This window comes from Taeniopygia guttata, chromosome 13 (genome assembly GCF_048771995.1).
Source record: "Taeniopygia guttata chromosome 13, bTaeGut7.mat, whole genome shotgun sequence".
NCBI classification, from domain to species: domain Eukaryota; kingdom Metazoa; phylum Chordata; class Aves; order Passeriformes; family Estrildidae; genus Taeniopygia; species Taeniopygia guttata.
Window position 1 is genome coordinate 3745606 of NC_133038.1, and position 25074 is coordinate 3770679.

The following is a 25074-nucleotide window of genomic DNA, read 5'->3' on the forward strand; positions in this document are numbered from 1 at the left end:
CCTCCAGGACATAGGTCTCCTTAGTTATCTCTTTTGATTCCTGATCTACTTAATTTGCAAGGGATGAGACTGCAGCAGGGACAGCTTAGTATATATTTGAGTTATAGTCCTCATATATTCTGGTTCATGAGCAGGAAGAAGTGCAAGCACGAGAGACCCAATTAAATTAAAAGTTCAGCGCTCTTCCATTTCAGCGAACGGTCAGGTGACAAATGATTACAGTATTATTGCATTTTCTTAAACAAGAAAAACTGCCTGCCCTCTTTTTTTAAAAAAATCCCCATGCCCAGTGGGCAGTGCCCTGCCTGCCTGATCCACGGTGTGAAATCCTGGCACTCCGGAAAGCTGGAGCTTCCCACCCATCGCATGAAACTCCATCAGACATGCAGTGCCACGGCAGGGGGAAGCTTTACAATGCAGGAGCACAGATGGGATCAGCTTGCAAGTAAATATGTTTCTGTTGCTAGAGAAAAAGCATAGAAAGCGACAATGAATAAAGATGAAAAATAAGATGCTGACAGAGGAAGAGGAAAAAGCCGCCAAAATGGGTACAAAGGGAAGAGGATATGGTAGAAAACACCAAAGATCTGGATGGGTAGTTTGAACACTGGCTTTCCTTCCATTAAAGAGAATCCTTCCATCTTACATCAATAACAGCATTATTTGGCATTTAACCTCTCAGTTATTTCTCCACAACTGGGCATTCAGGTATTTCATAGCAATTTTCTCTATTCACTCACGTACATAAAAGCTTTTGCCATGAAAGGAAAAGCCTTGTGCTCTTTTTGCAGAGCTTTGAATGCAACCAGGAACTCAGCCCATGTAAAGAGTGCAGGCAGCCATTAACATTTTCTTTCATATTATTAACTTAGTTCTAATATGAAAAGATGGATATCGTCTCGGAGAAAGGTGACCAAGAGTTGGAGAGGTGATTCTAGGAACAAAAACATGCAAGAATCAGCCTGTGTCTAAAAAATGACAATGAGGTAAACAATATCATGCTTCTCAACAGCTTTCAGATTTTAATTTTTGATTAGGACAAGTAAGAATTAGATCTGTTATTTCACTGCTACAGTATAGCACAAATGTACACACTAGGAAGTATTAATGACTCAATGCTCCACAGACCTGCATGCTTGAGATAGAGAACAAAATTCAATGCACATTGTAAAATGCTGCAATCCTGACAGCTTATCAAATATCTAAATAATTCTGAGAATCATCCAAACACAGTACACAAGCATCTCAGGTGGTGGAAGAGCTGTATAGTAGTATCCATAACTGACAAAAATTCGTTAGAAACTCTTCTCTCGCTGTGGAAGTCTTCTTACTAAAACACAGATATTTCTAGAAAGAAAGCTTTTGATCATATTCAGTTTCTCTCAAAGTACTTATTCCACTTTTGTCTAACAATGCATATTAAAGTAATTCTAAGGCTGCAAAGCCCTTACCTACAAATTGTGCCATCCCAGGATTAAAATTCCTGAATTCATCTCTGTTGTGGATATGCATAAGGGGAGATTTCAATTACCTTTTTACATACAGGTCTTCTGGAAACCACTGAACTCCATTCCATGCAGAGAAAAGCAGGAATATTAATTGCCTCAATGCTTTTTGTATGGAGCTTTCACTGTAGTTTTAATGCTCAATAAACATCAAAGATTTATCTTTACTATCCAGCTGTGAAAGAAGATGCTCTTATATTCACTCGGTAGATGGAGAACAGGCCATAAAACTTAAGGCTGAAATCATTAAAAATGCAATGATTTCAGAAGCACAATATGAGTGCTCTAAGTCCTCGTTTTTCAGATTACCTGTCATTTTAGGCATATGCCATGTTCAGAGCAGCTATCCCATTGATCTCAACAGCGATGGAAGCCATCCTGCAGTTCAGATCCCTGTATTTATACCCACACACACTGAAAATGCAGACCATCATTAGGCTCTGCCCTCCTATTTGGGATCCCACTCCATCTCCCAGTTACTCCTTTCCTCCTCATTATCTCCCCTACTTTACCATAACTGTGCTCTCCTCCCTGATTCCTTTCCTGCCTCCAGTTCCATTACTTTTGTCACATTTCCTGGGCACAGAAAGTGAGGGAGTGGGTAGGACTGGACGTTTCCTTGGTCACCCCTTCTGTAACCCCAGACACAAGAGATCCCACAAGCCACAACCCCTCTGTGCCTGCTCTCCCTCAGGATGGGCTGATGCATGAGCCATGCAGGATGAAGGACATCCTTTACTACAAAGAACTTAGAAGTCAAACAAGCCTCTACTGTGCAACTGTATACAGATACTTCAAGAGTACATTTTCACCAAATTTAGCAATTTAAATAAAGCAAAAAAGTACCATTGCTCCGCCACAGAGACAACTCTCCACCACAAGTTTCACATCCCTCTGTCAGTGCACAGAGGCACCAGGACCTTGAACCAGCTGTAAGCCTTGGTCAGAAGGACCCAGTGGCCTCCCTGAGACCTCCCAGGCACACTCCCAGCTCCAGCCTCGGACACGTGCATTCAGAGAGGAGATGGTGGGGGTACTGAGATTTTTTAACCCACTCACAGCAAATACTTCTTTCTCCAAGTGTGAGGTGAGAAATGTTGTAGGACATTCACCTTCATAGTGTGGGACAGGCAATTGTGTGGGATGGGAGATTTAGGTCAGCTGAAGGCTTATTTCACAACACAAAAAGGCATTTTTGGTTTAGAGTTAATGAGTGAAAACTTACTCTCAGAGTACAGTACATCTAACATTGTGTTTTAAACAGTGGGCAATTTCTGCTTAACCTGGCTGTCTTTTGCAGCACTACTGTCCCCAACTCAGGACAACAGCACTCAGTGTGACTTGGCAGCTCCTGAGATGTATGGAACTGTCATGGGCAGGTAAAAGATTAATTTAGGGAAGGGATCTCTCTTGATTGATGAATCTGTGACCTTGAGCAACCAGAGCACTTGCACCAAGTATATCTGCCATGTGAGACAGACAAAATGAAAGAGGCTCATGTTACACTCTCAGATCTCATTAAGCACCCAGACCAGAAACACCAATACTGGCACTGGCCATCTGCTCTGCTGTTTGCCTGGTTACAGGTCTGATAACACTTTCAGGGAGCAAAAGTTAATCTGACGTACAGATGAGCAATAGCACTGCTGCACAGGAAATTCAGTGGAACATAACAGTTTCTAAAAAAAACCCCACATACCTGTTTTTACTTCATTCTGCTCTTTCAAACCACACAAGCTGGCGGTTAAAAAAAATTGTTGACATAAAAGGCTGTAACTTTAGGCTCTTCAAATATTGCTGTTTTTTTATAAATAACCTGTAAAATCTTAACAAAGCTCACTAACTTGAAATCTGCCAAATTGCTGTGATTTCCTGTTAATCTACACAGAATTATTTTTAATGGCTTTTAAATTATTCTCTCCAAAGTTCTCATTTGCTTATCTCAGGTATTTGAGAATTACAGTATTTTCTGCCATTGGTTCTCCACTTGCAGTGTTGCAGGCCTTTGTCAGTAGACCTTTCCATGTTTAATGTACTTTTACCCCAGCATCCATCCCTGAGGAATGAAGGTTCCCTGCAAGCATTTTTCAAGAGACTTATGATCAACTGAATTTTCTTTGCTGAGTAGCAATTCCTGGAAAATCCTGCAACGTATTCAAAGACTTTCCTACTGCTTTTGGAGAATTTGCTCTGGGCAAAATGATATAGTCTATTGAGGCCATATCTGACCCAGAAAGTATTAACTGAAGAATGTGCAGGACAGCTGCTTATCAGAAAGAAAAGACATGCAGTGCAGGAGAATGACATGTAGAGCTACTCGAGTCAGTTCTGAATGACTGTCAGCTCTCCAGAGCCAGCCAACACGGGGAAGCAGATAGGGCATTCTGCCAGAGCCCGTGCGCATCCGTAATGGAGCAGGCTCGGATATCTTAGCACAGGACTGCACCATGTGGAGAGGAGATAGTTTATCATCCAAGAGCATTTCAGATATATGATATGATAAGGCTAAACAGAAATCTGAAGTATAGCAGGATTATTTCCAGCCAAGTGGAGTCCAAGTCAACCTTTCCGTGGAGGACGTTCTGTGAGCAGGTTTGGTCAGCAGTATGCCGCAGTCATGTTTTCCAAAGCACTGGCCTCCACGGATGGGGGTGGTGTTCCTCAGAAGCTGGACCTGGTACCATCCTCTTTCACATTGAGTTAAAAGAGAATGCCTTGCTGCACAACAGTGTGAGTGCCATTTATTTCCAGATACATATCTAGTTATACCTAAATAGAGGCCTCAATTCCTATTCAGCTTTCCCAGATCATAAACAGGGTTCTGGGACAGTTCTGGGTGTCTGGGAGTGTCTTTGTCTTCACTATTCCTTTGGATGAAGTGGTGTGTACCAAGTGCTCATTTGCTGCAGCATCATCAGTGCTTCAGCATTTCAACTCTCTGAAAAACTGATGAAATCCTTAATTTGGAAGCCATTATTTAGGTGTTTTGCTAGTATTACACCATGCATGGCACTTCCCCACCATCATTTCACTTGGCATCCCTCATCATAAAGTCTTGTTGTGCAGGGACAGTAATAATAACACTTAATGAGAATGTACTTTATTTTTCTAAATATCTTGGTTTGCATCCAATAATCAGTTCATCGAGAAAAATACGTGAGCCGCAACCCGAGTTTCAAAAAGGCACTGCTGGAGATTCTGGGGGACATTTCACAGTAAACATTGTTCCTGAGTGTGTCACAGCGAAGGACCCGAGGTACTGGTTTCCTATTAAACACACAAACATAGAAGACATGTTGTCTTTCCTAAAAAGCGTTCGGCCTATCACCTGCCTATCACCGTGTCTGAGCTCATCCACTTCAAGGCTGAGTTCCCCACTTGGGCTTTTGCAGGAGAATTTAAAAGTTCTTTCCCAAACAAATTATTATTCCAATTCGCCTTCCTTGGGCTGCTGCTAGGAACCCCTTCCCTGCCATGCACCAGCACCACTCGCACGGCTTTCCAGCCTTCCTCCGCAGCCCAGTCGTTACTTTCACCCACTTTCCCCCCGCCGCGCTCCTGCGGCCGTACCCCGAACCCGCTCCAAACTCCTCCCTCCGCATCCCCCGCGGCCCCCGGCCCTGCCGCCCCCTCCCCGGCCCCGCTCCGCGGAGCGTGCGCGCAGTGCGGGCGGCTGGGCAGGTGGGGCGGAGAGCGGAGCGGAGAGGAGGAGGAGGAGAGGAAGGAGGAGGAGGAGGAGGAGGCGGAGGAGGGGGGCCGGCCCGCCCGCAGCCGCCGCCGCCGCCAGCGCCGCCATGATGCTTGTTTGCTTTCAATGAGTGTGAGGAGGAGGCGGGGGGGAGCCGCTCTCCCGTCCGGCCCGCGGCAGGAAACAAAGAGCCAGGCAGGCGGCGGAGCGAGGGCGGCGGGGGGACGGGGATGCTGCAGCCACAGGTAGGGGCGGCCCCGGCGCCCGGCCCGGAGCGGGGGGCTCTGCCCGGGGGGGGGGGCAGCGCTGCGGGAGGAGTGCGCTGGGGGGGGTCCGGCGGCAGCACGGCGAGGGGGGACCCCCGGGCTCGGCGGGGAGAAGCCCCCGCACGGCGTCGTTCGGGAGTGTCAGGGGGGCCCGAGGCCCCTCTGGGCGTGGGGGGGTCCGGGGGGGTGTGCTGGGCCTGGGCAGTCGCTGCTGCGAGGACGCCCGGAGGAGGCTCCGCGGCCGGGGAGGCGGCGAGGAACGGCGGCTTTCGAAGCGGGGGCGGCGCGGAGGGGGCTCCGCACCCCCGGGCCGAGCCCCCGAGCGCCCACCGGCGAGCGGGAGGCAGGGACGGAGCCCGGGAGGGAACCGGGCCGGGCCGGGCCGGGCGGCGCCGCGCAGGAGCCCGGCTCTGTTTGCATCGGAGAGGCAATTAAGAGAAATTAGTATATTGGCATCTGGAAGCCTGAAGTTGTTTTTTTTGTTGTTGTTATTATTGGTGCTGGTAGGTTTTGTTGGGTTTTTGTTTTTTTTCCCTCACCGTGCGATTGAGTTTAAAATAATTAAACAAAAGGCCGAGGGAAATGACACCACTCGGGGGAACTGCCCGTCCACCCTCCACGCACGGCGCCCCGCGCCGCTGCCTCCCCGGAGGCCGATCCGCCTGGCTGGGCGCGCAGCGAGGGGCGGCAGCGCTGCCTGTCAGCGGAGCGCTTCGCCTGCTCCGGAAGGAGCCGCGGCAGCCGCCCGCCCTCCCTCGCGTCCCTCCCCGCCCCGCCGGCAGCGGGAGCCGCGGCCGCGCTGGCGCCGGGGCCGGAGCGCCGCTCGCTCGTTCCGGCGGAGGGAGCGGCGGGGCGGGCGGGGGCCCTGAGTGGCAGCGGCGGCGGCCAATGGGGAGGCGCGGGGGCCGTGAGTGACAGCGGCGGCGGCCAATGGGGAGGCGCGGGGGGCGGGCGCGCGCGGCCGCGGGACGGGCGCGTGCGGGGATAAACAGAGGGAATTGGGGCGGGGGGCGGCGGCGCCGGGCCGGGATCGGGATGGCGGCGGCCCGGCCGGCGTTCCGTAACCGGGCGGGGCCCCAGCGGAGTCACTGCCTCTGCTGGGCCGTGGGGAATGAGCGCCTGGGCCGCCTGCGAACCGCATCGAGCGGGCGGTGGGCAGCTCCCGCACCCCCCGGTCCGTCTTGGGGCTCACAGGACAGCCTTTCCTCCTCCAGAATTTTGTGGAGAGCGATAAGCCTGGGATCAGACAAGGCTTTAGAAAAGGCGATATCAAATGCACCTGTCTGTCTTAGTCTCTATGGTGAACACGTATTTTATCAGCATTTTTTCCACAAACATTAAAAATTCATATGAAACCTACTAGGTTGTAGTCCTAGGTTGGACTCGATGATCTTAGAGGTCTTCTCCAACCTGATTCTGTGCTGCTTTGCTTTGTGTCATGTAAGAACTATATTCAAAACAAATGCAGTAAACTAAAGATTTTTGTTGGTGTTTTTTTTTCTTTTTGTTTTGTTTTTTTGTTTGTTTGTATTTTAATACAGCCATCTGTATTTCCACAAATGCATAGAAAATTGTATCACTGAAAATAGGACTTCATGGATGGGTATTTCCTTTGTAACTAGGGTTGCAGATTGCCTGTTTTTTCATTTGATTTCTGGGGCTTATTTTCATAATCTAGATTTCGGCACAGTGGGTAACTAATTCAAAATCCAAGGGATTAAGAAATACCTGTGGTATTTGTCTGGCTTAAATACAAAGATGTGCAAGTGTTGACTGGTAATTGTATTGTATCTCGCATTTCTTTTCATTCTAGAGCAGGTCTCATAATTGGGAATTTATCAACATTTCCACTGGGGTAATTTTACAGGATTATCCGCCCTCTGTTCTTCCTGCTGGTTCATCTGGACTCTGTGGAGTTTGCTGCTAGCAATGAAGCCTTCTGTGGGGGTTTATTCATGCTATTACTGAAATGGAGCCCTTCGCATTTGGATTAACTCTTTGTTCACTTTTCACCTGAATCGTTTGGATCAGCCCATGTTTAAAAAGGATCCTACCATGCATCTCTTTTCTGTTTGCATTCTGAAGTTGAACTCTGAATACAGTCTCATGTTCAGGCTGTTTACTGTGCTTGAATTTTAGAGGAAGAATTGAAATATAAAGATAGATGAAACTGTAATATTGCAGGGGTAGGTAAATGCATTTGACATTTTATACATGAAGACTTGAAAACATGTTATGAAGGGTCACAAATTGAATGAGCTTGGTACCTTTTCAAGATAGGGCTGTACTAGATATTAGGAAGACATTCTTTTAACCAAGTGCAATGTTTGTGGTGGAAATCACTGTCTTCAAAATGGTTCCAAGACTGAGCAAACTAAAAATTCTTTCCCAACATATGAACAAAAGAATCCATATTTGAAAATGTGGCTGTATAAACAAAAATGGTTCTGTTACTCTGTTACCAAAAAACTTAAATATTAGTGTCCGTAGCACACTGTGCCATGCTGTTTGGCTCACCACTGTGCCAGGAGTCCATGTGGTGAACCAGAATTCTTCCATCCACTTGTGCAGTCCATGTTGCAGAGGCCCTGGTTCTGTTTGCTAACAGACTGTTGAATTTTAAATTATTATCTGTTTTTGTCACGTCCTTTTGGCTGTGCACTTGTGTATGTGCAGTCTGAGCATTATATCCCAGTCTCAAACAGGGCCACATTAGGCAAAGATGCTAGACAGAAATCTTTAGGAATGAGGATGCCTTTCAGTCTTCAGAATTGAAGGGATGTATGAGATTTGACACTTATTTCTATAGAGGCTTTATTTTAGGAAATATGTGTAGTATTGAAAGATTAAAGTTGTGTACATTGGGCTTTAAAAAGCTGCCAGTGACCTTAAAACACAACACAAGAATATTCTCCATGGACCCAACCAGACCCAACCACCAGATTTTAGTTCTAGTTGCATGAGGCAGAGGTTGAGCCATGCCCAGTTGCATACAAAGTGTCTGGGGTTTTCAATCCATATATTGAGGTTTTACACTACTTCACATGTCAAAACACTGACATTACTGATTCCAGTCTAAATTTAGCCTTCTCCATGGTGTAATTTTGAAAGCTTTATGCATAAATTGCTCAAGCTGAGTCACTGCAGGGTTTCATGTGTTTTGTTCCTTCTAAAGTGTTGGTGCTTCACACTTGGAAGTGTGATTATTGTACAATAGCCTGCAAGATTATTAGCATTGTGTTAAGTGACATAATTTATGTTCTTACATTGAAATTGGGCTGTACAGGTCCACTCAACAAGGGAGTCTTGACATAAGCTTGGGGACCTGCACTCTCAGTTTCTACATGGAGCAGTTTCTGCAGCTGACATCTTTAAGAGTTTACAAATGCTTAGGCAGGTCCCAAAGAAAAAGCTGTTTAAATGCTTAACGTGTACTTTTAGCTGCTAATTGCACTTCCAAGATGGTGCTTATTTAAAAAAAAAAAAAGATTGGCAACAACTCAGTTTTTCCTTTTCTAAGACTGCAACATTAATCCTTTCATTAATGCCTTAGAGGCCCTTTTTCTAGTATATGAATCAAGGAGGGACTAGGAGCAGTAAATGTATACAGTTGTTTATTTTAGAGCTAAAATACTTGCTGTTAGGATTCCAATTTATGCTGCATTGGAGATCTGCAGGAAGAGATTGATTTGACTTTAGATTTTTTTAGACTGGGAATGCTGTTAGCTGTTGTGTGGAGGCTGCCAACTCGACACTGTGATCACAGCCTGGATACTTGGATGGCACTAGTGTGCATCTTAGTTCATGTTCCTGGTATGCAGCCTTTATTCTGCAAGTGAAGGGGCTCCCTACCTGAAGACCTTCTTAAAGTTTTTGTTCCATTTTATAATACCAGTATCTCCAAAGCATCCTTTGAGCTTCCCCTTTCCTTAGCAAGGCAGCAGTTTCAGTTAGAAGACTGGTATTTTCCAGAACATGCTGAAGCATTTTAAGTGATGGATCCTGTCATGAAGGTGCGGCACCTTGGTTAGGAGACCAGGAATATACACCAATATCATATCCTGCATGTTACAAATGATATGCAGCTTTACTGCTTGAGCTATTTTGGAGTGTATTGATGAGTGAGATGTGGATCCTGCACATTGATCTGACTTAAATGCCTTTCCACAAAAGTATCTCCCTGCATAAATCAGTTTGCAAAGTCAGGGATCAGAAAAAAACTTGCTTCAGAGACAGATTTTTTCATGTGATTTTTGCAACAAAGGACACATTTAGCCAACCTACAAAACCAGAAGGCTTGAAACTAAACTAAAACACCACCAGGGTTGGTCATGCACCATCTGATGTGTATCACCTGTCAGAGCAAGGAAATGGCATCATAATGGCTAAATATAAAAATTATTGGGGAATTTTATGCCACACTGACAATTAATACTTCTAAATATTGTTTTAAAGAAGTTTTAACAGTTGCTCACCCAACAGAGGAGCTTTGTCTAACAAAGCAAAGGTCCTCTGGGTTAAGAGGAATTTCAGTGCAGCATTAATCACAATTCATCTACAGAGTACTTTCAGGAGTGAGAGCTTTTAGGAACAAGTAATAAGGGTGAAGAATAATTAAAACTAGTAAGGAATCCTGTTTTGATAAGGAGCATGATAAAAGAGCCACCTCTGGAGATTTGCAATGGTCAGTCATGGCATAGGGAGCAGTAGACTAGATCACCTCATGGTTTCTTCTGGTTTAGTAGGTCAGGACTTCTCTCTAGTGGCAGAATTTGGAAAGCTGCTGCTTTGGTTGCTCATCATTCATGTCAGTACAACTGTTGCCAGAGTAATGCTCAAAACCAGCCAGTGATGTGGCTGAGCAATGATACTGCATTATTAAAAACAACCCAACCCCCATAACCTCTAAACCCCATTTTCTTAGCTGAGTGTCATTCTTGGTTTTCAGTATTGTCTTGCAAACAGCTGCATCAACACAACTGAGAGGTGATGCAGTGGAACATGGGGGCAGGAAAGAAGTCTTGAGTTGGCTTTGCTGCACAAGAGCGTGGTTGTGGAAAAACATTTTTAGGCTTGTTGGTTAAATTTGAAGAAAACCAATCTGTGAATAATTTGCATGCTGTCAGGATGTGGCTAGATGGGTAGAGCATCCACTGTGCAATGACTTCTGTAACATCCTGACCTTCAGTTAGTTTAGCAGCGCTAATGCTTACCAGCATTTAGGTATCTTGAAATTGTGTTCTAGGAAGGCAGAGATTTTTGGATTTAGATACTGACATCTCTTGTTAAGTTCTAGTTCAGTTCTGTAGCAGGAATGCTGAGAATGACCTCATGTTCAAACTTAATTTAAAGTAGCTGAGTTCTCTCTTACACCTTAGTTCTGTTGTAAGACTAAGAAGTAGTGTTTTGTGTGGTGGCTTTTGGTTTTCCCCCATGGAGCAACAGAAACGTGGTAAGCATTCTGCAGACACATAAAGGAAAATGTGGTAAGGAGCGTGTTGGTGCATGTGCCAGTATTTGGAATAGCTTACTGAGTTGGACCAAGATGAGAAATTTTGCACTAGGTCCCCTAAACAAGAATCAGTGTTCTGTGTAGTGTGAAGAATAAATTGTCAAATATGATTGGATACAGTCAGTGGAGTGGGAGTTGGTATTATATTAATGTTTTAGAGTGTAAGATTATTCTCAGCTTTCTAGAGGCATTTGTAGGTGAAGCTTTTAAGCCTTGGTCTTTCTGCCTACATTTATAAAACCTGAAGCTAAATGTTTTACAACACAGCTTTTCCTTTTTAAAGCTGGTCTTTTAGGTTCCATCTGACTTGTACTGTATACAGTTCTGTGATGCAATGCAATTTATTTAAATTCTTAAAGTAATTAGTGAACCTGACATCTCTTTAATATATTGGCGTTTCAGAATACACTAACAGAATGTGCAAAAGCTGAATGCTGTGCAGTACTCATTAACTAGCCAATGTGGTTCCAGGGGTACCAGTTAAGGTCAGGCTTTGCTTTGCAATTTGGTTTTGTGTTAGTGTTTGTTTTGTATACAGCAGCTTTTTACTATAGTCATAATTAGATACAATTTCTGATAATTAAGAACTGTTCTAATCATCTGGACTATGTTTGCAACACAGAACATTTGGACATCGTATTTCTAATGATTATATGTTGTGCAGGGTAAGGGGTGGGAATTGGAGAGTTTTTTATCATGGGTCTAATAGAACAGGTCTGTCTTGGAGCTCTGTCTAGAAGATGGAGGAGTCAAGGACCTCTGTCCTCAGTTGTGCCTTTTTTACTCTGACCATTTTAGACTTCTGAACCTTAACTAGTTTTTGTAGCAGCTGAACATGGAAGTGGCAGTTGCTTCTTTGCATTAGTGAAATGATGGTAAACACGTTTTTTCACACTGTGCAAGGTTTAGAGGATTACAGGTACACCATTAAAACACGGGGCTGCACATTGCTTATCTGTGGGAAATTGTAATAGGTAGGGGTTGGGTAAAAAAATTAGAAGTTGGGAAAATGACATCCTCCCTATGCCTGCCACTGCCAGCTGGAGCCAGCCAGTTTGCATTTCCATAAACAAGTAGTTATGAAGGACAAAGAAACATTAATTAAATTTGAAATACCTGCAGGTTAAAATTTAATATGCTCTTCTTAAAAATATGAAATGACTGAGTTTTGAACTTAACAAAATTTGAAGCCTGTTCTAGTCAGTGCTCTCTAGTCTAATGGAGTCTTCCTGTTTTGAAGACAGCAAGTAAATCCTTTGACATTTATGGCCCAGTTTATCTGAACCAGGATGCTTGCTTGAGTTTCAGGAGGGTTATGGTTCATTTTAGTTAGCTTTGGCTAGATTAAGGGGTTTGCTGAACTTTAGCAGTTTCATAGATTTTTAAAATAATAATTAAGTATTTTGGCAGCTTCTAAGTTTTCTCTAGTAGAACTTATATATGCAAATTCATATTACTCATCTGATTAATAATATTCCAGATACACTTGTATGAATGAATGGATATTGACTTAATCAGTATCTTGTATTGATTATTACACATGTTCACATGCATGTTCTCATCCACAGCATTATCTTCAGTCTGAAAAACAGGAAGGATAACTCATGGGTTTGTATTGGCAGTCGTGTAAAATTACAGTTTTAGAAGTCCTCAGAATAGGATGGAGAAGCATTACATCCCTGATGAAGCCATTAAATCTTAATATGCTAACAGCCACTAAAATGTGATCTTAGGGAGTGAAAAAGTACTTGGAATGAATCAATTGACTTCATGTTGACTCAACAGCTTTTTTTATAATTTTAATTTAGATTATTCCAACATTAAGCTATAAATTGGGTTAAAGGGATCTTGACACCTTCCCGCATGTTATAGTTGAGTCTTTTGGCGGGGGGGTGGGGGGAAGAAGTGTTTCAGGAGTTGTCCTTGTGCTGCTGCAGTTCTGCCTGTGCCCACAGCTGGTACGTGCCATCCCTCCCCACACTAGGCAAAAGGAAATTTTTAACTTGCAGCATGTGTTCTGAAAAATTCAGGTGTTGGCCTTTAGCTGATTTCCCAATCGGATTTTTCCTAGCCTTATTTTTTCAATACATACTGTAAAAAAAAATATTGCTTGAACAGCTTTTTTTTTTTTTTCAAATAAAATGCCAAGAGTGTTTGTAGTAGTCCACAAATAATAGGTGTTTACACAACAGACTTGATATTTGCCTTGAAGTAGCATACTAGTAGGGAAAAACTAAATATGTGGTTTCTTGCAACACTGATGTTTTCTTTGTATATATTTCAATAGCGGGATATGGTTCATGCCTACAAAGTTAAATGTAAGGTTTTATTTCAATAGGTATGCAAGTCCTTAAATTTTTGTTTATTCAGCCTCAGAATATTTGTGATTTTAGTTCTAATGTACTGTAGTATGGATTTCTGAATTCTGAGGCAGATTTAATTCTTTCAGATTTTTTTTTTCTTTTGGGTGATTGCTCACACCTACTTTCCTGAATTGTGGTTTATCTGCTTCTGTATTGTAGCAAAATATATTTTGCAGATATATTGCAATACATTGTAGTGAAATATATTTTGTATAAAATACATGTGTTAAATTTGTGTAACATAAATAGATATTGTACACTATAATGCAACAAAGTATGCATTATGTAGCAAATTATGTTTCTTAGCAGAATGCAATATATTTCCATATTATGGTGTATACATGCTAGTAGTTGAGAAATACAAAACTACAGGCATATATTAAGATTTATTTTTAAAAAAAAGTTTCTATTTAGTATGTTTTGAATAAGACATTTATAAAAATAAGATAACATGAAATTTAGAGGCTTTGCAGGAACAGTATCAGGATACAGGAAAAACATCCAATTCTCTAGTTTTATGTCTTAGGTGGGTGGGGTGATGGCAAATAATTTAAAATAAGAATTTAGCTGAAATACATTAAATATACTTCACAGGGCACTCGAGGTTTAGCTGGGCTGCATTGGGTATTTGTTTCCTTTCCTCGTGAATATTTTTCCATCAGTTTTCAGTATTGACATCACTCTCAGATTTGTTGCCCAGGCATGGAATAGGCTGAGGATAAATTCAGCCATTGACTCAACTCATCAAGTCAAGTGTGTAAATTCTGCAGGGACTGACCTTTATCATAAACCCTGTCCAAGCCGCTGTGGCTTTTCTGTGAGGACGTGCCAGATGTTGCACCTTGTCATCCTGGCCAGGAACAGTGTTGATGCTTATTTGCCTGTACCTCAAGCAGAAATGTAATTAAGTTCCTGTAGAAATTCATAACTTGCTGAGTAAAGCACCATCAGTGACAGGACAGGGAAAGCAGCAAGCTTGATTCATGTTAGAAAAGCACTTTTTAAACAAGGGGTAATGAGTCTTTGAGTAGGAGAGGGCAAATCTGCTGTTTTACAGTAGGACTGAAATACAACACTGTGAAATTATCTTAAAGATTTTTTTTCCAAAATACAGTAGTTATCTTTTAGAGGTACTTTTGTTCCATTTGAAGAGGGTCACTGTTTGGAGTTGAAAGCAGATATTCCTGTTAATTCTAGTAAAGCTCAACAGTAGAAATTAACCCTTTCAATACAGCTTAACACATCTGATCAGTCTATACATTGCTAGACCTGCTACAGCCTTAAGTTATCTAAAAGGCAATGTACTTTGCCTTCAGTTAGGATTTCAGACTTTGTTCAGTGTTACTGTTTAACTGGGTGAGGGTAGCTGGAAGCAAAAGTTTGCTTCCTGCTGTGGAAGAAGAGATTTTGTGTCATTGTGGCCAGAAGTGCCATTATGGTGGTATCCCAATTTCAACAGCTGCAAATGCACACATGCATTCCTGCTATACAGGAATAATAACACAGGAATCTAGTCTCCCTCAAATATATATATATTTTATTCTCTTCCCACCCTTAACCAGCTTAATTGTCTTCACCAGCTCCTTTGTTATCAGACAAAACTCTGTGCTGATGCAAGAGTGATATAGAAATACAGGGTCCTGGGGAGGAGGAACTGCAGCAGGACCAGCTTAGTTCTGCTTCGTGCAAGTGGTAGAGGGTGTGGAAGAGCCTAAATTAACTTTGAATTCAAAACAGACCGGTCACTTTAAGAAACATTTATATTTGTGGGGAAGGTCGTTGGAACTCATTTTTAAGTGAAACTTTGGATTGTATGGAAAAGAGCTTCAGGGTTAAAGGCACAAGGTTACAAAAGAATGGTCTGGGGTGAGTTTCCAGTTGAGGGTTTGGAGAGAGAAAGGGGAAAAAAAGTCTCTCATATGTGCTATTGTTTTCTTATGAAATCTTTGAGCAACTTAATAGATTGCTTTCTATCCTGGTACTTTTCAGCAGCTGAGAAATAATTTATTTGGCAAGTAATACTGCACTGCATCAACAAATGGAAAATATTGTCCAATTGTCTTGTTACTTCTTACTTTATTAGATCTAGATTTGCATTGTTTATTCAATGTTTTTAATTAAAGTAGCAAAAAGTTTGAGTAATTCTGCACTTGATCAGGTGTGGTGCTACTTTATTTACTTCCCCTCCTGGCTATCTCCTGATCTGCATTAGTGTGTCAGTGACAAGTAAAATCAAGTAAAGGGGAAGGAGGGAAAGTCAAAAGAAGTCACTGTCATGTGTTGGGAAGTTTCAGAAGCAGAGCTGTAATGCTTCAGCACTGTGATTGAATTGAAGTATTTCTAAAGGTACTCCCAGGTTTGCAAATGGGTTTTATAAATAATTCATAGTAAGTATGGGAACAGTTATTTCAGAATAGTTGTTTGGATCAGTTGAAATAATGTCTGAACACTGTGTTGCTCTTACTTGTTCATAATTTTCTACACAGTTTTAGAATTCAAGTTTCCCTAATTTAAAGATGATATTTTAGGGACAAACTTGATATTTACATTCATAATAATAGTATAAAAGATTATATTTGGCCTACACGAATTGTCCAATATGTTTAGTTTTGAAAGCAAGTTAATTTGTCATGGTATTGTAGAAAGCATTTCAGGAAATGAAGAATTGCTGTAGTATTGGCGTGCTTAAAAAAAACCTCAAAACCTTAATCTCAAAGTATCTGCTCACCTACTTACTTTGTTCTACTCTTCTGCCATTTTTATGAAATTGGAAGATAACGAGAAAGAAGATTTAAACAACGTTGAAAAAAATTGTCATCTTTCCTGCCCTGTCCCTCAGAACAGACTCATTTCTCCATTTTGAAGACATTATTTATTGGTAGTTTCCATAGTCACCTGGAGCATCAACTACCTCATAGTCCAGCTTCCACTTTGCACATGTCCATAGCCAAGGACACTTACCCATTCCAAAGGAAGCCGAACTCCCTTTGTTCTTCTACAGCGAGCAGTGTATGTAGACCAGCTGGGCCTCCAGGAAGTCCATTTCTAGGCCAGCAGCTCCTGCTGATGTGGTGCCCTCCATGGCCCTGGTGCTGTGGCTGGGGGCACCTCACGCGCTCACGGTGCTGGTGATGGCACTGTCGTTGTCCAGGGCAGCCCCAGCCTGGCTGTGCATGGCTGTCACCTGAGAGACAGGCAGAATAGGGGCAGGTGCAGCTCGGCCTGGGAACATTTGGGAACTCTCCAGTGGTCTGTTCTGAGAGAAGCCTGAGCCAGAGCTCCTCACCCCCCTGCTGCAGTAGCCAGCTTTGTCAGCTCTCTTCCAGCAGGTTGCCCTCCTTACCATAACAATGTTCAGGTTTTTCCTTCTCTTCCTGGTCCCTGTCACCCTTCCCTGAAGGGGCTGTTGGTCCCTGCTGCCCCTCACCCTGTCCCAGTGCCAGGGTGTTCTCAGCACCCCCTAGAAACAAGGGCTTAAGGCAGTGTCTGCACTGGAGGCTTGAGCTCTAATTCTCTGTGTCAGACCTGTGCATTGTTGATCTCGTTAGCCTTACTTGGCTCAGTTTCTTTGGGGTAAGGGGTGTTCATTCTGTGTAGGGACTGAGTGACCCATGGTGGGAGTGGGCAGTCACACTCAGTACAGCTCTCAAGCACTTCTGTTTTTACAGGTATTAAAATGACAATTAATAACCTGGTATGAGACAGTAAACAATTTCATTTGCATTCAAACATACTTAAATATCCTTTTGATTCTGGAGCATGCTCCAGGAATCCATGTCATATCTTTGTTATAAAGATTTTTTTCTTTTACAAACTGATTTACTGCGTGCAATAAGAACCTAACATTATTGGTGTTTCACCATCTGCATTGGTTTAAGTGAAAATTACAGGTGGTATAAGCTCTTTTGAAAATTACCATAATGATTGTTAAGAGCTGCAGTTACCAATGGTTCTAAGGATGTTCAACACTATATTATGGGTCTTACTAAAAATTACTTTAGTCTGACAAAACTCTATCACTTAATCTGATGTTTACCTCAGCTTTTATGTTTTACTGTAGCAGTTCAGCAGGAGCTAAATTTGGATTTGGGGAGGTGGAGAAACAAGACAGTAAAAGAGACTATTTTTCTTGAGCTACTCCATGCTGTGAAGTTTTGAAATGCAATTGAAGGTGTTGTGCTTGTATTTTATTCTGTACTGTGAGATACAGCCCAAATTTAGCTTTCCTGTGAGTTCCTGAGAAATTTTGAGTTCTGGGTGATAGATAAAGATGTGCTAATGCCTGGTGTGAAGGTATCCTGGATGTGGCTGGTGGCAGTGATGCTCTGGGGCAGCAGCAGCTCCTTCAGCCAGGAGGCTCTCAAGCATTTGCTGTTTTTTTGGCACCTGGTAATTCTAAACAGCAGGGACTCATCCTCTGAGAAATGCAGCAGTGAGAGAGGGGAAACCATCAAGGGCAGGAACTTTGTTGAGAGGGAGGGTAGTGCCATGGAGTGACTGGGAGTGCAGGATCACCAGGATCCAGTGTTAAACCCTCAAATTCTTAAATCTCTAATTGTTTTAGTGTACATTAACAAAACCCACTGGAAAAGTATGTCATCCTCTTCTAGCAGGGAGCAGTCATACACTGCTGGTACCAGCAAAGCTGTTAATTAGTGCATGTGATTGAATGTGCTCTGGGGAGCATTCATGTTTCTGTACTGAAGGAGATTTCTGTCTTTGCTATACCTGCTTCTCAAAAAATTGGAACATATTTATTAATTCAGGGAGCAGCCGGAAGAGAAAGCAGTAAATGTCTGATGAAAGGAAATGTTTCGTGACAAGCTGGAGCACTCCTACTTGGTCATTGTGAATTATATATAATTATACATAGAAATTTCAGAAGAGATGCTCTATACATTACTCTGATACATATTTTTGCATCAGTTGCATAGTTACTGCAGGAAGAAGTTAGGCTTTTATTTTTTTGGAGATTATAATCCACTCTCCTTTCATTTAATTAGTGAAGTTTGATGAAAAAAGTGTTATACTTTGTGATTCCCACACCCTGGGTACTCAAATGCCTTCACTCTGGAAGGAGCCTCACCCAGCTGCTATTTATAATCTGATCCTTTTACCCACAATTCACTTCTTAAAGGGGAATTTCTTTTCACTGCAGAAATCTGGTTTTGACCAGTAGTGGGAGTGGGAAAGGGAAGGAGGAGGGCGACTTAGTAAAAGAGCTGTTATATTAAAGTAAGCATGTGATACCTAAAAGCTTTATTTTAATTAAGATGCATAATTATCAGGAAGTTTTTGGTGGATTTCTGTTGTTTTGTTTAACATGCAGAGTAAACATTTTTCAGTAAAATCAGTTAGCAGATTATGAGTCTGGTTGATAGTCTTATTTACTAGGAGTTATTCTTTGATTATTTTATATAATGACAACATTTTTCAGTTTGCCCCAGGAAATGAAAAAATGAGAAAGCCTTAAAAGGCTTGGTAGGAAGATGTCCTTAGAAATTTGGCCAGTATTATAGCTGCTTGCTTATTCAGTGAGTTTGAATAGTACTATAATATTGCTGTAATCTATTTTGCTGAATAATTGCATAATATTGCTTGTAATGTGTTTTCAAGTGTGATTTGAGCCAGCATTGTTTAATTTCTCTATTTCATATAAATAGATTTATAGCTTGTGGTTTGTTGGAGAGGAATGATTGCTTCTCTGTCATGGTGCATGATTGAGTATGGTAAGAAGAACCTAGAAAAATTATTCTTATGAAGTTACCAGGAATGATGTGAAAAAGAATGAAGTTAAATTTCACTATTAAATACCTGGCTGAAGAAAGTGATAGAAATATCTGCCTTGGGTGCAATATTTTCAGATTGCAGAGATTTGGGTGAAGGTTGGATTAAAACCTATCACTTTGCAGATTTAAAGAACTGAGGATCTTTTTAAAACCTTAATTCTGTTCTTGATGCTGATTTGTGTAAAAAGTTGAGAATTGCAGTAAACCTGGAACTGATAGGTAATCAGAGTTATTAGTAAATGTGTTTTCCAGGAGTATGAGTGGTAGTGGTCATCCCTTTTTGAAGTTCCATTGTTGAAGAAACAAGAGCCTGCAGTGGGATGTTGTTGGTTTTGAGGGACATACAACATAACCATGGAAGGTGGTGGGACACAATTTTTAAACTGCTTTGCAGATTCTGGTAAATTTTTGGAGGCGGCTAGGCTGTTGTCTGCCATTCTAGGAGCATTAGGAATCTGTTTTTCTATTTTATAGCAGTGTTTCCTATTAAGCAACATTTATAAATGGGCACATTATCCCTAGCTTTGGGAAGTATTTAGTACAAAAGCCTAGTATGAAATTTCACTGAAATGGGAATTACCTTCTAAAGAATTCTCTGTATATAATATCTCAGTTAATCACTTGCCTTTTGGTTTCAACAGGAATGCCCAAGGAAAAGTACGATCCACCTGATCCACGGAGGATGTACACAATTATGTCCTCAGAGGAAGCAGCCAATGGAAAGAAATCACACTGGGCAGAGTTGGAAATAAGTGGTAAGGAACTGAGGCATGGTCCTGAGTTAAGAACTCACTGCCAGTAGTGTGGGCTTGGAAAGTCTGGGGTGAAGTTGCCTACCTTGAAGTGAGCCAGCAGAGCACAGGGATAGAGCTGCCAGCTGGGGGGTGTGTGGAGGGAAGAGCTTGGGCTGGGATAACACGGGGAGCTGTGGGAGGGGTAGGGTAGGGTAGGGCAAGTGGGAAATCCCCATGTATAGGAAAGTTTTCAAGGTGAGGATATGGATGTGAGCTCTTTGTTTTTTAAGATGATGAAGTGAGTGAGAGCATGAATTTAAAATCTAATTTGTCAAAGAGAAGATGGTGAAGTTGGAGTTGATCTGTACTGGTATGTTCTTACTGTAGGTAATGTAACAACGAGGTATTAGTCCATGAAGCAAAAGTTTTCTGTTTAAAAGCAGTTGTAAATTTTGCTTTGTTCTTAAGATTGAAGACAAACACCAAAACCTCCACAATTTGTGCAAGCTTTGAGATACTGTTGGACTCTTGAATCTTTTCTGAAAAATAAGATAATGGTCAGAATTCATAAGCATGTATTTCAACTGGTCAACCAGTCTCTTGATTTGTAGAGTAAATCCTGAGTTTGCTACAAAAACTGTTTACAAGGAAATTCAAGCAAATATTTTAAGAATTAAAAAATTATTTTGTGGCATGTTAAACTTAGGCTGTAATTTTGTGTAGATATGGAGGTTGTTTAAACAACTGCAAAAATTCTCATGTGAGATTTATAAATGACTGTTCAGTAGAGAAATTTATGGAAGAAGGACGAAACAGACAGTTCTTCAAATTGTAAGTATCTTTCCATCCAGTTCACTGAATCTATGCCTTGCTTCCAGTACCACATGCCTCCCCATGTGAATAGCATTCTTTACTGAAGGTTACAGATGCAGAAACCCAGTTAAATGCTGCTTCAGGAATCAGCATTATATATCAGCATTAGGCTTGGAATCCTCTTGGACATCTGCTGCTCTGCATAGGAAGTGCATTAGGGGATGTCTCTTTCCTTTCATGCCTGGTAATCTCACTATAGACTGATTCCCGCCAGGGGAGGTGCTGGAGTGGAGAGCCTGGATCGGGGATGTTGATTGGAAATCCTTTCAGCTGCAAGGCTTTCTGTGATCACAGTCACCTGTTTGCATTGGGGGTGGGGAAGAGGTGCTAATTCAGTTTTAAAATGCAAAGAACTATCCATTTGTGTTTAAAAACCTTTCAAAATAGTTCTTAAGAGCATTAGAGGAGCACCAATCCCTTCAGAACTGTATGCATTTGCCTTGCAAAATAAAATGTGTGGTGTTTTTTGTTTTGTTAAGGTTCACACTGTCCTTTCCTTGCAAAGTCACATAATACAGAAAGCCACAAATGTTTTAACTGATCTCATTTAAATAATGTTTTTTCACTACAGGCTTTTTTTTATGCTCTTTGTTTTGTTACAGCTCACTGGAAATTATACCAGTATTAAATATTTTGCTGCCAGGGACTGAGTCCCAGATGCACATGTCTCAGTGTAACCTTCCCTGGGCAGTAAAGATGAATTCTTATTTTGGAGAAAATCATTTAAGGAAAGGAATTACAGTGTGTGTTGGTATAATATTACCCAGGCTGTTGTTAACCTTGATGAGTCACAGTGGGCATTTTAAAGTTGTTCCAGCTAACTTTTTGCCTTGGAGAAACTGATGTTAGTACTCCTGATGCTTTTGGTACAGTGAGACGATTTATGCAAATGAGAAAGGATTTACCCCTGGAGGAAAAAAATCTTGGAGACAAGAAATATTTTGAGACCTTCTGATGATATCTCACATTCCTTGCATCCAACAGTATAAAAATCTTGATTCTGTCACACACATCAGTGTTTCCACACTTCAGTTTATACAAAAAATCATACCTTTTTTAAAATATCTGGCAATAGTTGATACAGCTTTTAGTTGAATGCCAGATGGAAATCCATGTTCTCAACTAAGCATCTTAGTCACCCTAAATATAGTGTTTCTATCTGTTCTTGGCTGGATTAATGCCATAGAGTTAAGATTTTTGGTTTGAAAGATGTGCAGAAATAAGAGATGAACCAAAGCAGTGTCTTTCATCTCAGACATAAACTATAATTGAAAAAAAACTGTTTCTTACACCTCTGCTAATGATAAATTCATGGTCAGCTAGTTAATATGTTTTGTCTTGTATGGAACTAGATAAAGACAGATGTTTAAGCCTTAAGTATGGATTGGGAAAAACAACCTCAAGCATTCTTGGCAATATCTTGCATTTTCTCACACAAAGACAAGATTTTCATCTATAGAATCAGCGATTAATGGAATTTACATTGAATAAAATAATAATAATAAAACCCACAAGAAACCCACAAGTAAAACTCCCCCTCAAATTCCCCTGCCCCGTACATACTTGAAAAATGTGCTATTATTACCAAATCTATGTATTTTAAATGTCCTGTTTTCTCTTGTACCTTTCTTCCACAGGGAAAGTGAGAAGCTTAAGTTCATCATTGTGGACACTGACCCATTTGACAGCTTTGCATCTCAGTGACAATTCCTTATCCCGTATTCCTTCAGACATTGCCAAGCTTCACAATCTGGTATATCTGGACTTGTCCTCTAATAAAATCCGCAGTTTACCAGCAGAGCTCGGAAACATGGTGTCACTCAGGTATGTAAATCCTAACAGGAGTTAAAATTGTTCTTTTATTGTCCTTGTGGCAGCAGTTCAAATTTCAGCATAAGTAAATTCTCCCTTCTTATCTGCCTCCCTGAATACTTGCTGTGGGCTGTGCAGCTCTAGCAGTACTGACTTTTCTGTGATCTCCTGTTCTGATGTATGACAGCACAGAATGAGCCTCAGAAGTGTTTGGTTTGATGACAATCACCCATTTTATATTTTTCCAAGTCAGGTTTCCTCTCAGGCATCTCTTTCCAGATTCTTTTACTAATCTTTTTGTGGTGTTTGTCTCAAAGAGTAAGTGAAGCACCAAAAAAAAAATTGCTTTTAACTCATAGTAAGATAGAAAAAAGATCAGATTAAGCATTTATAATCATGTTAACTACAATCTTTGTTCACATTTAGTAATTATAGTTAACAATAATCCGTGTTCTATTTATTGTATAACAATTGCAACATCTAGTATCACCTAGTATGTCTACTATCATCTCCTTCCCACCTTTGCTGTGATGTAACTGCATTCCTGTGCAAACTGGGAAGGAGAAAAAAATGTTCTAATCACAGGTTTTCAAGTTTTTTTTTCCCTTCAGTTTTGCAATGCCAAAATGTACAAAGTTAGCCTGGAAGTGAAATATGAAAAATTATGCCTATTTAGATTATACTTAAGGCTGCAGCATTTTACTTTGTAAAGACACTATTACATAAATATATAAATTATTTATGTAAGAGTAAATATTTACTGGCAACAGTCTTTTACCCTTATCTTGGATTGATTAGACAGTTGCCAGTAATTGTCTTCATTGCTATTAGTTTTGAAGATACTTCTGAACAGCTTTCTCAAATCCAGAAAATACAGAGTCTGAAAGTAACAAGAATATTATTAGAAGTAAAGGCAATGATAGAGCAATGGGCTGCCAGCACAGCTTTCATGAAATTGGAAGCAAAGCAAGTTTGCACATAGAAATACCTGTCACTGCATTTTCCTCCCCTTTAGAAAAGTCCGCTCTGTTGGAGAGGATTAAACTAGCTGATTAAATTGGTGCTAAAAGCTCAAATTCCAGAGCAGTTCAAGCCTCAACCTTGGAGGCTGAGCAAAGGGACCTTGCTTTTTGAAGTGTAATTGGCAGCTCTGTTTTGTAGCATGTTGTATAGTTGCTTTCAACTGGAGAGGAGTCTGTTCTAAGCTCTAGCTCTTTGCGTTACTATTTCAATTAAAAGTAGTTATTAGTAACAGGTTTCTTCCCTTGTTTATCCAACTCCTTGGATATTGTGAGCTAGCAACCCTAAATTTACTGGAATAGTCTCAAATTCATCTTTGTACTTCATTAGCCTTCTTTCAGTCTTTTTAAAGCATTTTTGTAAATGTAACACTTGTGACATGGCGATAGCTTAGCAGTACAGAGTCATCAGTAATGTCAAGTCATTATGCCTTCTTCCCAACACTTTTTCTCATTTAGTCTGGCTGATTCTATGAAGCTTCAACTCTTGAATGTCCTAAGTTTCTTCTGAGCAGAGAAGGGTAAATAAATCTTGTAAATGTGAAATGTGTAGCTAAGTTCTAGGATCACATAAGCTTTCTATTTATGACCATAACTCAGGAGTTGAGCCCAGATCTCTAGATGTGAAAAGCTGTGTGTGAACCCATTGTGCTCCTCAGTAATTGCAGCTGTTACATGTATTTTTTATTCACTGTAGTGTAAGTGAAGAGAAGCGCATGAGCACATCCTATGTGAGAGCACATTGCAGGTCCCAGCTGGGCCAGGGTTTTGTGTTCCAGGCTGGTGTTGCTGCAGACTCTTCCCCTGAATTCTGGGAAGTTGTTCAAACTAACGGTAATTCAACCTGGGCATTGCTGATATCCCAAGCCACAGAAATCATTTGTGCTCTCAACACTGAGAAGTGATAACAGCTCTCCCAGCTCCCACATCTGGAGCTCTGGGTTTGGTTTGTACTGTACAGCTCTCCCAAGACTCCTTTCATCTCCCTTTTTACTGCAAGTAGTTGAAAAAAGAGATGTCAGAGCAGTAGGATTTCTGATCTTTTCAGAAAAAAAGGAGAGAAAAATAAACAGTGTAACATGTTATCTTGGAAAGCTCAGCTGTAAAACACATCCTCTTGATGTGCTTGAAAGAACTTGAGTGCACCCCCAGTACATTTGCAGGTGACGCAGAGCTGGGTGGAAGGGTTGATCTGCTGGAGGGCAGGAAGGCTCTGCAGAGGGATCAGGACAGGCTGGATCCATGGGCCAAGTGCTGTGAGGTTCAGTCAAGGGAGGTGCTGGGTCCTGCGCTTGGGTCACAACCCAGCAGTGCTCCTTTGGGGGAACAGTGTCTGGGAAGCTGCCTGATGGAAAAGGACCTGGTGGGGGTGGTCAGCAGCTGCTGAACATGAGCCAGGTGTGCCCAGGTGGCTGAGAAAGCTGATGGCACCTGGCCCAGATCAGCAACATGTGGCAGCAGGACCAGGGCAGTGACTGTCCCCCTGTGCTGACACTACACCTCAAATCCTGGG

The 25074-nt window shown here is 41.7% G+C and overlaps 1 protein-coding gene across 2 annotated transcripts in view; it reads left to right on the top strand.

The window, feature by feature from the left end:
- Positions 1–5246: 5246 nt before the first annotated feature.
- Positions 5247–25074, top strand: part of CNOT6 (CCR4-NOT transcription complex subunit 6) — a 32675-nt gene continuing 12847 nt past the window's right edge. Inside the window, exons 1-3 of one of the 2 annotated variants that reach the window (XM_004175848.6) lie at positions 5247–5438; positions 19765–19878; positions 22368–22554. In XM_004175848.6, coding sequence (XP_004175896.2) covers positions 19767–19878; positions 22368–22554 — 299 coding nt within the window. In that variant the 5' untranslated portion in view covers positions 5247–5438; positions 19765–19766. The remainder of the gene's footprint in view (positions 5439–19764; positions 19879–22367; positions 22555–25074) is intronic. The other variant, XM_030284336.4, reaches the window with a different exon arrangement.